The sequence below is a fragment of the Nematolebias whitei genome, chromosome 4, assembly GCF_014905685.2.
Source record: "Nematolebias whitei isolate Nwh7 chromosome 4, NemWhi1, whole genome shotgun sequence".
In the NCBI taxonomy this organism is placed as follows: Eukaryota; Metazoa; Chordata; class Actinopteri; order Cyprinodontiformes; family Rivulidae; genus Nematolebias; species Nematolebias whitei.
The window spans coordinates 7196411-7209914 of record NC_056501.1 but is presented as its reverse complement, the minus strand read 5'-3'; the positions used below and the strand labels follow the sequence as shown (position 1 = coordinate 7209914).

The 13504-nt window shown below is 40.5% G+C and overlaps 1 protein-coding gene across 1 annotated transcript in view; it reads left to right on the top strand.

Annotated features, from left to right (window-relative positions):
- Window positions 1-7631, top strand: part of htr4 (5-hydroxytryptamine receptor 4) — a 113782-nt gene extending 106151 nt beyond the window's left edge. The window contains exon 7 of the mRNA XM_037675480.1: window positions 7424-7631. Within this exon, the coding sequence (XP_037531408.1) occupies window positions 7424-7511 (88 nt within the window). The 3' untranslated portion in view covers window positions 7512-7631. The remainder of the gene's footprint in view (window positions 1-7423) is intronic.
- The last annotated feature ends 5873 nt before the right edge of the window (window positions 7632-13504 follow it).

Genomic DNA, 13504 nt, shown 5'->3' with positions numbered 1-13504 from the left:
GCTGAACGGATGAATGGCTGAATGGATGGATGGATGGACAGATGGATAGGTGGACAGAGGGATTGACAGATGGATGGATGGGTGGACAGAGGGATGGACGGATGGATGGATGGACAGACGGATGGATGGATGGACAGACGGATGGATGGGCTGATGGACGGATGGATGGTAGTTGGATGAATGAACGAATGGACAGACAGACGGATGAATAGAGCAGGGACCTTCTCCTGTAAATGGCTAAATAAAATGCATTTGCTACATTTTTAACCTTCTTCAGAGTTTTGGAGCAGTTTATGAAAGAGATTATTTTTTAAAGTATAATCCAGGAATCAGACTGGAAGAGATTTAATTTTAAATCAAATGTTTCAGTTTGGAATCTTTCAAGTATCATTATTTGCATATGAAAACAAAGAAGACAAAACTGAAGGTCAAAAGTGATGAATAAACACTTTGAAACATTTGCTGGGGATCAGCTGATGCTGCAATCGTTTTAGTATTTTAATATTGTTGTGGTTCGGCATTTACTGCCTGTGGGTGAACAAAAGTCAACAAAACAAAACCTGTCACTCATAATGCACATGTTTCTGTCATCTCTTCATTTAAACCATTTTAAAGCACATTTCTGTAAATCATGTTCTGCATCTTTAAACACTCACAGGAGGATGTAAAGCTCTTTAATCTGCAGGATCTCATCCCCCTGTATTAACCCACACATTAACCCTTGCTAAGCTTTTCAAAATAACTTCTGTCTTTTGTTCATATTCAGGGAAATCTTCTTTGTAAAACAATTCAACAACAAACTCTTCATGATTTCAGTGTTGCTTTCCAGAAGGTTAATCCTCAGGTTAATGCCGTCGAGTAGAAGCACTGGAAATCAAATGTTGAAGCTCAAGAGTGAAGTTTGTTAAATCAGACATGAGGCAGATTATGATAGCTGGTGTAATGCACTGCTGAGCAGGATGCACGGCGTCCTGTCTGCTTTGTTGCTTTTAATATCACATGATAAGTCACTGAGAGTAACAAATCCCTATACTAAGACTTTTATTTTTTTTACTTTTTCATTAAATAAATCCGATGTCAGAGATTTATTTTGTGAAGAAGCTTACTTTATCTGTATCTTTGTTCTTTCTCTGATCGTACCAGTCAAGTTGAGCGCTAAAGGTTAGACAAGGTTTAGGAAGTTTCTCCAAATTTTACATGACTAATTGTTCCACCTCATGTGGTTCATGTGGTGGAACAAAATTATGTACACAGGGTCCCAGTTACATCCAACAAAAGTATAAAATGTAAATGAAAAACAGTGATAAGATCCAAGATATGAACTAAGAAAGCTCGTTAACTAAAATATGCCAAGCACTAATATCATTAAAAACAATACGTTGAACAGCAGCACGAACATGAGTCTGTGTGAGCAGATGAGCACAAATGAACACAGCAGCATGAAACAGATCAACAGCAGCATGAAGCAGATCAGCAGCAACATGAAAAAGATCAGCAGCAACATGAAACAGATCAGCAGCAACATGATCTGATTTTTCACAGTGATTATTCTGGTTAGAGATTCATGAGTCTAACAGCCTCAGGGTAGAAGCTGTTCCTCAGTCTAGTGGTTCTACACTTAATGCTCCTCAACCTTCTTCCTGAGGGGAGCGGGGCAAAAAGTGTGTGTGCTGGGTGAGTGGGGTCCTTCATGATGCAGGTGTCCCTCTTCCTGCATCTGGAGGTGTAGATGTCTATGATGGTGGGCAGGCTGACTCCAACAGTCTTCTGTGCAGCCTTCACCACTCTCTGCAAAGCTTTTCTTTCTGCAGCTGTTTAGCCTCCATGCCACATGTTGAGGCTGGAGCACAGGATGCTCTCCACTGCACACCTGTAGAAGGAGGTGAGGACTGAGCTTCCCAGACCAGCTCGTCTCAGCCGTCTGAGGAAGTAGAGTCTCTGATGAGCTTTCTTGATCAGGCTGGTGTTGTTGCTCCAGCTGAGGTTGTCATTCAGGTGCACACCCAAGTACTTGTAGCTGGAGACCACTTCCACTGCAGATCCTCCTATATTCAGAGGGGATGTAGGCGAGTTTGTTCCTTTTTGAAGTCTACGACCATCTCCGTCTTCTTCACATTGATGTGAAGGTCGTTCTCTTTGCACCAGCTCTCCAGGTGTTCCACCTCTTTCCTGTAGCTGGACTCATCGTTGTTTGTGATGCATCCCACCACCTCTGTACCATCTGCAAACTTTAAAATATGACGGCCTGGATGGGTAGGTGCACCATCATACGTGAGCAGAGTGAACAGGTGAGGGCTCAACACACAGCCCTGAGGGGAGCCAGTGCTCCCCTCAGGGCTGTGTGCTTATGGCATCTAGACATCCAAAACTAGCCCCTCAACGTCAAAGTTAGTGGTACTGTTACTGCTAGTTAGTTGTCAGTGTCCCCCTTTACTTAAAGATAATTAGTGCAAATGGAGAGTTTCGATATATTTTGTCCCTGGAATGAAAAGAGGGAATTGGTATCGGTATTTGAACTCTACGCACCTTTTCACGGCGACCCCCTCCTTCTCACCTCCACCACATGGAACATGCCGGCGTTCGTCGCGCAGCATATTTAATATCTTCATCAAGGGCACTCTGTGAGATGAATGTTTGCCACATTGTAGCCTGAAATATGTGGACATGTTTAGTCTGCTTGTGATCCGGGCCTTCTGTCTCTCCTCTGGCCTCATTAAACAAATCTCCATCCTGTCTGCTGCTCTGCCAGTCGGCCTGTTGGCTCAGCTGTGTACAAATAAAACCACAAATAAACACTGGATGGATCGAGACACATGTCCTACTTCAAAGTTTCATTTGATCCGAGCATGAACACATGATTTTTGTTCTAAACATTATTTGTGCTGACATGAGCAACTCCTTAAGCTTTCACTTTGCACATTTGTCTTTGTTGAAGCGATCATAAATCCTTGTGTACTGCTGTGTCCCAGCTTTGATATTTAAAAAATGTCAATAATTTTGGTGCCATAACAAACATCACCCTGATATCAACGTCTGTAAACACACGTCATGACTATATTTGGTGGGCTAAAGTTGATTAGCTGTGGGAGCCATCTTGTAGATGTCCATCCAGAGATAACTTTCTGAGAGTTTTAATAACATCTGTCCTGTGGTTCATGATATTTTGCTAACAGGTAGAAAGATAAACACACGCATGCCTTGTGTTGGTGGGTGATAATCAGAGAATCGCAGCAGTTTAGAGTAAAATGTTTAATTATCACAGCTGAAAAGCCAATACCTGAAAGTAGCTGTTCATTTTTATGTAAAAAGATTTTAACAGTTTGTTAATAGTTCAATAACAAAAAGGCATAATAATTTTGATATCAAAAACAGGTAATATTGTGGCATAAATTTAAGTCTGATTTTTCTAATATTTGATAAAAATAAACATAGAATGGCCTAAATATATTAATTAATATCTATAATACTATTGTTTACCTCCAAAAACTGATGTATTAGCTCATTCTCTATTAATATTAAGTTGTTACATTCATTGTTACCAACGTGATATGGTCACTTCTGCCTTTAAAAATCATTTTTTAAACTTCAATAATGATTAAACTCATAACAGCATGTTTACTTCTGGTTCACGGATGTTTCGGTTATTTTCCTTGTACATCTTTTATCAAACGTTCCCTGCTGTAACTGGACATGGCATCGCAGGAACAAATATGTTTCTGCTTTCTAGGACTATAGAGATATATAGATATATAAACGGACAGACAGACTGTCAGACAATCATTTAACATACAGGGTGGCATGATGGTGCAGTTGGTAGAGCTGCCGCCTCTCAGCGAGAAGGACGCTAGTTCGAATCCCGGCCAGGGTACCCCTCTGGGTGGAGTTTGCATGTTCTCTGTGCATGAGGGAGTTTTCTCAGGTACTCCAGTTTCCTCCCACAGACCAAAAACATGCGCGTTAGGCTGATTGGTGACTCTGAATTGTCTCTAGGTGTGAATGAGAGAATGGTTGTTTGTCTCCTTGTGTCCCTGTGATGGACTGGAGTCCAGGGTGTCCCCCGCCTCTTGCACAGTGACTGTTGCTGGATTTGGACCTCAGTGACCCCCCACAACCCAAAATCAAAAGAAGTGGATAAAAGAAAATAGATGGATAGTTGTTCCCTTTTTATCAATCAATCAAAAAAAAAAAACCTTTATTGGGTCGCTTGTTGGCTCCGATTTAACGTACTGCATCATCGACATGATTCTCCAAATGTCAAAGTTTGTTTTATCGTTTTTAAACAATAAAATACAGTTTTCAAAAGCACAAGAAAAACGCTACAAAGCTGCAGATTTTTAATAATGAAATACACACAGCATGATCTGCCTCTCAGCGAGCAGGTCCTTGGTTCAAACCCCGATCCAGGGGCCTTCTGGGTGGAGTTTGCATGTGCTCTCCGTGCATGCGGGGGTTTTCTCCGGGTACTCCGGTTTCCTCCCACAGACCAAAAACATGCATGTTAGGCTGATTGGTAACTCTAAATTGTCCCTAGGTGTGAGTGAGAGAGTGAATAGTTGTTTGTCTCTATGTGGCCCTGTGATGGACTTGCGACCTGTCCAGGGTGTACCCCGCCCCTCGCACAGTGATTGTTGGACATGGGCACCGGCGACCCCCGTGACCCAAAATGGAATAAGCGGGTAAAGATAATGGATGGATGGACACAGCATGATGAAATTTTCATAACACATTGTATAAAAATTATTTTATTTTAGTTGAAGCCCTTTTTTTTCAAATGAACCTTTATTTATACCTTTAACTGTTTTATGAACATTGCTCTTTATTATCACCACATCATGCTGCGTAACATTATTGAAATAGAAACAATCATCTAAGCTAAGCAGGAGGAAAAATTGGAAGTTTTCTTATAAAACGTGTCTTCCAGTCTAGACTCTTTGGAGCAGCAGTTTGATCGGAGTCAGCGCCCCCCAGGGAGGACGGCTCGGGGCTTTAACTCTGCAATGTGGGAGCCATTTAGAGTTCTGGCTGGAATCTGCAGCCGGTTTCTTTTTGAAAACTCTAAATGTTTGTCGCTGTCTAGAAGGTGTATTTCATGGCCCGTTTGGCAGCAGGAAGTGTTTCTGGTCAGGGTGTTTGTATGAAAACAGCGCGTTATGATTTTAGCCCAAGGTGAGGTCCCTGAAACACACACACACACACACACACACACAGGTTTGTTTTGCTATCTTTATGGGGCCTTTGCATTGACTTCCATTCATTTTTCATTCATTTCTATAGCCTAACCATGACCTTTATCCATAACCTAACCATTACCAGTACATACCTAACCCTAAACCTAACACATCCTCATTTCACACCTTAGTCCTAAACCTAGCCCCTAACCCACCAATGGGACTGCTCCTTATGGGGCCCGGGCTTTGGGCCCCATAAGGAGCAGTTAGTCCTCACAATGCAGTATAAGTTGGAAAAATGGGCCTCACAAAGTAGCATAAACAAGGACACACACACATTGATTTACTTAACATACATCTGTTCTGATAAGCTGTGTTTGCTTTCTTGCGTTCTGCAGAGAATCTGAGGCAAACATTAAATCCTGCAAAGTTGTTAAACCTGTTAAAGCAAATTTCCTCAAAGCACGCTCAGCCACAAACCGTGCAGGAATGCGCTCGTTGAATTGCACGTCTGAGCCATTTTATTTATACATTTTTTGTTCTGCAAAGAACTCGTCATCAGATTGAAGTTGCTTGTTTGAACAATTAGTGTGACTTTCACCAGAGACCTGAACTAATCATGTGAATTCTTTTTATCCCATGAAACGAAATATCTTACCACTTAAGTAAAACAAATCATATTTTTACACTGGGGCTAAACATGACTATCGTCTCCTGTGGCATAATTAAAAAGTACTTCAGTAAGTTTTTTGTTTTTTCTAAATGCATTTGCTTTGTTTGTCCATTTGTAGTTTAGCAGAATAATGAAGTTAAATTCAATTTGTTTGGGACCATGACAATAACCATGCACATCAGTGACCAGATTTAGACAAAATCCTATTTTCAAATGTCATCATCATTTCACAAAACACCAATTTAGTAGCTGAATTTCTTTGTCAGAACAAACAACAACAAAAAAATGTAAACAATAATGTGCCACATAGAATAGAATAGGAGAAGCGTGGGAAGGGATTTGAACAGTGAAGGTTAGTAGTTTGTGATTCGAGTCCAACAATGTTCAGTCAAGTCATCTGGATGGTTTCTTTTGTAGTTTTGTTTCGTCCATCATAAGAACTTCTTCAGCCTGAGAATCCCACCAAACCAAACTGAATCCCACAACGAAAAAACAAAACAAAAACAGTTTGCTGGTAATAAGACGGCCTCCGGAGCTCGCCCACGAAACGAAACGGAGACGAAACGTCTCGGCAACAAAAGAAACCATCCAGATGACCTGACTGAACATTGTTGGATTTACACCTGGATTAATGAGCATGAACTTTGGTGTGAGACGAGTGTTTTTCCTGGACTGGAATAGAACAAAGAATCAAGTAAACATTAAAGATTTTGATGCAAGATATTTCAGGTTGGAAGTTACATTGTGTAGAAGAATAGAGGTAGGGAAATGTGTTCATTGATTCATTTAGTTATTTATTTTATTTGCTTGCATGTGTAAGGCCGCACAGAGTGACAGATCCTGGCGAATGGAGGGAACAATTTTTAATCTACCTTAGACTACCGGACCGTTTTTTAGATTAATAGTTACAAATGCATATGAATAGTTTAAATTTGATGTTATTTCAATCTTAACATGTGATTCTCGACCTGCCATTGTGTTCCTGTTCTTTAAACCCAGCAGATCGAAGCTTGTCCTGAGCTGGAGGTTTCTTTCTTGTGAGGGAGTTTTTTCTTTCCACTGTCGCCTTCATGCTCGCTCAGGATGAGAGTTTTGTGATGACGTTAAACTCAAAGCAGTCTGCTCCTCAGATAAATAATGTTCATTTATTGTGTTTATACGATTGTTTCTGTCCGGTGCCCTGAGACATCTGACGTGATACTGAATTGAACTGCTGAAATGTGATGTAAAAAATGGTTTTCTTAAAAATATTCGTTTAAGAAACTAGCTGCTGCTGGTATGTAGGACTGTTTCATCATTTTGCAGGGAAGTGCATAATTGATTTGCAATTTATTGGAAAATGAGCTTTTTGACATTCTGATCACAAATGTGAAGTGAAATTGCAGTTGTGATATTTTAATGTTTTTTACATGTAGACATCTTTGAATAGTTTGGTGTCAAATTAAACGAGCCATGACTAGGAAGTGATGAATAACTTGAAGTTTATAGTCATTTTCCCTTAACGAGGTCAAACTGCATGTGTGTCCGATTCAGTTTGCGTTTTCTTTTCGTCTCATCTCTCCCTTCTTCCGTTTTCTCTCAGGTATTCTGTCCTTCACAACGGGAACCACAAAGAGCAGGAGAAGAAGCCTCTGCACACAAACATAGGCTCTCACGAGTCCTGCTTGTGACGAACAGCGACTCCACGGTCACAACACCCTCCGATCTCACAATGTCAACACGCAGACGACGGGACCGCCCCGACCTTCACATGACCAGAGCTGGAATCTCAGCAGAGCTCCAAGCCTGAGCCCAGAAGATGACTTTAGCAGGGGGGTGGGCGTGGGTTTTTACAGCTCAACCAAAACTCAAGGCCTCTTGAGGTGCATAAGGCTTAAAGCGGGTTCCTGCCGCTCTCGTGCTGTTCTGTTGCGTTCGTTTCCTCATCTACGGGCCTGCAGAGACTGAGCTGGCCCGTTCCAACAGTATTAATCCTGCGTCCTGCAGAACATGCAGCACTCGTGTCGTTCGTTGGAGAACTTCACAGCAGATGTGATTACTGACTGCACTCAAGGGGGGGGGGGGGGGGGGGGGTCTTCAAGATGAGATACGTTGCCAAAGTGATTTTCATACGTATAACGTGGACTAATTTCAGAGTATTTTGCAAAGCTCCTTGTTTTTGTTCTAAAGAATTATTTACTTTAGATTTTAGAAAGACGTCTCTTGTTAAAAGCCCACGGTGAGTTGGCAGCAATGATTTTCTAAACCGAGTGTTATGCATTTAAAAAGAAGAGCACGAAGAACAAACTGTTAATTTTTGCCGAACGTCACATTAAACATGCCTCTGCTCTGCTTCAAAGCTGAACCAAGCGTCTGTCTCTCTGCTCAGCAGCTCCACTAAATCCTCACTGGGAGAAAAGGAAAACAGGGTTGCACGACTGCATTAAATCCTTGACCCAAACTGTCCAAGTGCATTATCATAGAGGCTGCTAGCTCCCCCTTGCTGTGTTCATCCCGCCCCGGGCTCGATCTGAATGGTTTTTTTTTAAGTTCAACAGCAAAAATGTAAGAGGACCACGACGACACCTGAAAGCTGCTCATGAACCAGTTTTGGGATGACGTGAAGGCACCACGAGCTTGTTTTCTTTGGGTCTGCCTGAATATGTCTGAAGTTTTATTTGTAAGTGTTTATCTGGGTGCGTATGTGTGCGCGCGCGCGCGCGCGCGCGCGCGCGCGCGCGTGTGTGTAGATCTCCTTAAATGTGATTTATGCCTACGACTTTTCGTTTCGCCCCCCATCATCCTGCAGAAGAACGCTCCTAGTCGACACCATTTATTCTCTGGGCTCACCTTGGAGCTTAAGATAAAGGAATGTATTAAATATCTTTCCATTCGTTTTATTCCAGGAAGGCACTAAAACACTAAAGCCAACTGTTTTCTTGTACTCAAAATACAAACTTGTCCTTTTTAACCTCCGTTGTAGACTTTTGTTGTTCATCTGTTCATATTTGCCTCTTTGCACAAATATTCATTTGGGAATATTTATTTTAAAAGGTTGTCAGTTGCTCAGTGAAGGTTGCATCTTGATTTTCACTCCACAGTCGATGCTGTTGCCACCTAAAATACATAAAAAAACATTTTGGTGTTTGGTTTGTATTTTGCTAGTCGAAGTGAATCATCAATTTACCGTATTTTCGCCGTACAAGTCGCACATTTTTTTTGCATAAATTTTCAAGTCCTGCAACTTGTACACCAAAGTGACCAATATAGTATAGTAATATTGGGTTCGTTAGAGAAGTTGGACAGCTTTTCTTTGTTGCTGCTCTACTTTTGCTCGTTCATTTCACAGAGTTTAGCTCTGTGTCAGATGGGAAAGTAGGAAAATGTTTGGTTGACATTTTTTTCTTTCATCGTTTTATTGCTTCTTTAAACACTGAGGGAAAGGTCGCTGAATTTTCTGAAGCAAGAAAATAAATGCAAAATAAAATAAGCTGTTTCCACAGCAACCTGAACAATAAAGAGGAATGCAAATGAAAACAAAACTGAGTCATACTGTAGGAAAATCAGTTTGAGTTTTAAATTATAAAATATATTTTTAAAAGGCGTCCGTTTTAATAGTCTAAACTCCAAGGGCAACTTTTGTTCTAAAAAGCTAAACAGTAATATGGGATTTCCATTTATAATGATTGAAGCTAATAAAAAGCCATTTTGAGGTAAAAACTACAAGAAATGTAAAAACAACTAAGATCAAACGAAACATTTAGGCTCCTGCCAGTGGATCATTAGGGTCGCCATGGTTACCATGATGGTACATCGGTCATGTACTGATATACAGAACATTGTATTTGATTGGGCCGCACATTTTAATGGAGTTTGGTGAAAATTTTCAAGCTGGAGAAACAGTAAAGAATCATAAGTTGTGAGAAAAAGTTGTGATGGCCAAATATTAATTATGGTTCTTCAGTGTGCAGAAATTTGTCCTCCGAATACGTGGGAGTTGGGGTTTAGGGTGGGCGTACGGATCAGCTTTTATCAACACCACAACAAACTAAAGACATTTTAGTTGAATAAATTTGCTTTTACTCAGTGATAAGTCTAAAATATGTGTAAAACATGGCACTTCACCAAAATGTTTAGCTTGCCAAATTAGAAAATGTAACAGTTCAAAGCAAACAATCTGAACCCAGATCAGTTTTAGGAACTGATGGAGAGCAAAGCAGCTGAAAGGAGAACCGCTCAAGTTAATTCTTTAAGTGGACAGAAATGTAACCCTTCAGAATCAGCTTTATTGTCATTGTACCAAAGCACAACAAAATATTTCAGTACAGCCCGTCCGAGAGAAACATACAGGGGGAGACGGAGGTGACCGAGGCCCCCAGCCTTGAGAGGCGCAGCCCTTTTTTCAGATAAGGAGAAAGAAACACAAAAGGGAGTGTAGTTTTATTATTTATGTTTTTTTTTTATCTGATCTGAGAGTTGCAAAAAATGACCTCAGCCCATGAAACAGCAACATACTGATGACATCATAATACATTTATGTATGCGGAGGTTGATGACAGCAGTGAATTGTCCGTGGACGCTGCCAAAAAGTTCCATAGTCCTGATAAAGATGGCACAGTGTGGATCAGCCGGCTCAACTCTGACATAGATCCACAGATGTCCTCGGGAGGGAAGTGATGGTGTTGGTGAGAGCTTCTCGTGCACATAAACAACCAGGAGAAGTTGAGATAGTTTGTCAATTCAGGGCCGAGTAGGGAAGCCAGATTAAATAATTATTTTAAGTCAGGCAGATTACTTGAATTTCCATGTCTGCCTTCATAGTTCTGCTGGTACGTCTCAATGGCGATTCCAAACATCCAAATGTTGTGGTCATACTGCCGGACCGAGTTTGAAGCATTCTCCAAGGTCAATTCCTTCCCGTCAGTGAGTCCCAGGAGATGCAAGTGGCCTAAGATTCTCAGAAATTGCATTCAACTTAAGGCTCAGCTCATGCAGCAACTGAGTCTGAGAGCTTAACGCTCGGTCCATTCCTTCACACAAGGCAGGCAGCCTCACAAATTTCAGAACCGCTACTGCCGTTTTCTGAATTTGTCGATATGCCAGATTCCCACCAACTCCAAAAAGCAGTAACAGGATTATCATAAAATCAATTATGTAAGAGTCTTCCACATCCTCAATGAACAATACAGACAGAGCCACCATCTTCCACTGGCCTCAGGAATCCATAGTGTATCCAGCTGCGAGTGTCCCTTCAGGGCATGAGGGCTCTTCATCGCCCCGTCTTCTCGTCGAGGACATTTTATCGATTGCGTTGAGACCTGCTGAACAGATCCATAAATTTACAATTTGGAGGATATGTAGTGAGAGGCTCCGATAGGGTTCACAGGACATATGGCAAAGCAGGAGGGAGACGAGGGAAAAGCGTCCGTCCTCGTTGAGAGCAAGCAGGGGTGGAAAAAAAACAAACTCCAAAGAACTCCAAAATAAATCAGTGTTTTTGTCCTGAATTCAGCTGATTATTAGCAACAGTAAAACCAAAACCGCAGCTTCTTGCGAATAATTCAGTAAAATAAACAAAAAGAGTGCGGTCGTTCAGGTGGTGAACGTTAAGATCAACAACGTTTGATTCAAATCACGTTCTTCAAAATGGGACAAAGCTCCAGGGCGACGTCTTTAGTTTACATCTATTATTAAAAATCATCAAACTAAAATTAATTGAAGCTTTAAAAATAACAAACTGTTGCTGTTTTAACTTTTAATGCACAAAGATGTGATTTTCTTCGAGTGAGTTTTTACTAAAACACACAAAAAGCATTGGAGGGTTAATTTGGCTGTTTGGGAGAATCCAACACTGTGTAGATGAACAGATGCTGGGATATATTCATCATTTAATGGCCCATTTTATTTTGTTAAAGCAATAAAAGCCTGTTCCAAGAGATGTAACTTCACAATACAACCAAGAATCAGCAGAAAAGCTCTTTTTACATTTGAGTCAAAATAAAGAGAGAAAATTCAAAATGTGCTTTGAAAACTAGTTAAAAAAAAAAAAAAAAGACTACGAAGCTTTTACTAGTCATCACATGAACAGAATGATTTATTGTGGCAAGGCAAAACAAAAGTTGTCTTTTTAAAAAGTTGCAGTAAAATAGGTGCAACACTTAATAACGTTACCCATCTAAAACTAATTGTCATCAGATGATGACCAATCACTGATTTTTTTTTAAGAATTCCTACCAGGAACAACAATCGTGTGTGCACCGATGCTTTGTCCATCACATTCACACGTTCGTCTGCAGAAAGTGTGAGCAACATGAATGGAAACAGACCAACGTGTGAAGAACTCAATGCTGCAGCTTTCACAGCTTGGTGGACACATTATTGTTAAATATTTTATGTGTGAAAATGAGTTTTTAAGTCGCAGCTACAGCAAGAAAATAATGAGAGAATCAATCTGTCTTCAAACGAAGTTCCACAGGAACAAGAAGAACACGAGCTAAAATTAACTAAATTGAATAAATGCAGCTTCACAGGTAAAAAGTGGAAACAGCAAATCAGAAGGGATAAGCTAAAAACCAGCTGAACAGATAAAAGCTAAATTTATTAGAACAGGAGCTAAAAGCTAAAAATAAAAAGGTGAGTATACAGATAATTATTAAGTCACACCGTTTAAGAATTTGAAGAGAACATTTTTACGATTATTTATTTTTATTCTTTCAGCTGCTCCCTCCTTCAGGGGTCACTACAACGAACGAACGCACATGAAGACTTGGCTATTGTTTTATTTTTTTAATGGCGGATGCCCTTCCTGACGCAACCACAGACCACCGAGCTACAGCCCTCTGTGCGGAGCAGAGAGCCGACATCTACGGCATCCGGCGGAGCAGATGGTGGAGGTAAGGGCCTTGCTCAAGGGCCCAGCGTGGGGTAAATGAGTGGAGGCAGGTGCTTCACCTTTCCCACCCACAGTTGTGACGTCAGTCCGGGGAGTCAAACCGGCAACCTTCTGATCACAGGCTCGCCTTCTCGAACCTCTGCACCACCACTCCCCTACGATGAATAATTATTTTTTTTTTAAAAAGTAAAAATTCCAAAACTATAAAAATAACAAAAATAAATAATTATAAACTTTAATGTCCTGAACAAGTGAACATTTTGATGTCTGAATTGCAGAAATAGCTGAAAGTATGAAGTTAAATAAATAAATAAATAGGAAATGGAAGAAAAATGAGAAAGCTTCATTAACGTCCGACTCTATAAAACTTCATCTCATTAAATAAAAGGTTATGAGGATGACGAAGCACTGGATGTTTTAGACATCACAATAATACAGATGTGGAATAATCAATAACGGCAGTTTAAGTACAATTATGCTAAATTAGTCTTGTTTTTATGGATGTTGTTGGGTCAAAATGGGTTTGAAATATTGCCAAATAAATAGGGCAGAGTGAAAAGTAATGATAGAAAACTATTAAAAGCAGCTCCTGGTTATACGACGTTCACACAACCCTATAAAATATAAATAAAACTGATGGAAAAGACAAGAACGAAGGTGCCCAGACTGATGAAACGTGTTCTTGGTAGTTACACGTGAAAAATAACTACTTCCATTTTTCAGCCTATGACCTCTTGCAATTTCTTGTAATATTTTGCAGCTCAATCGAGCGTTCTTGCTCCGTGAAAGGCA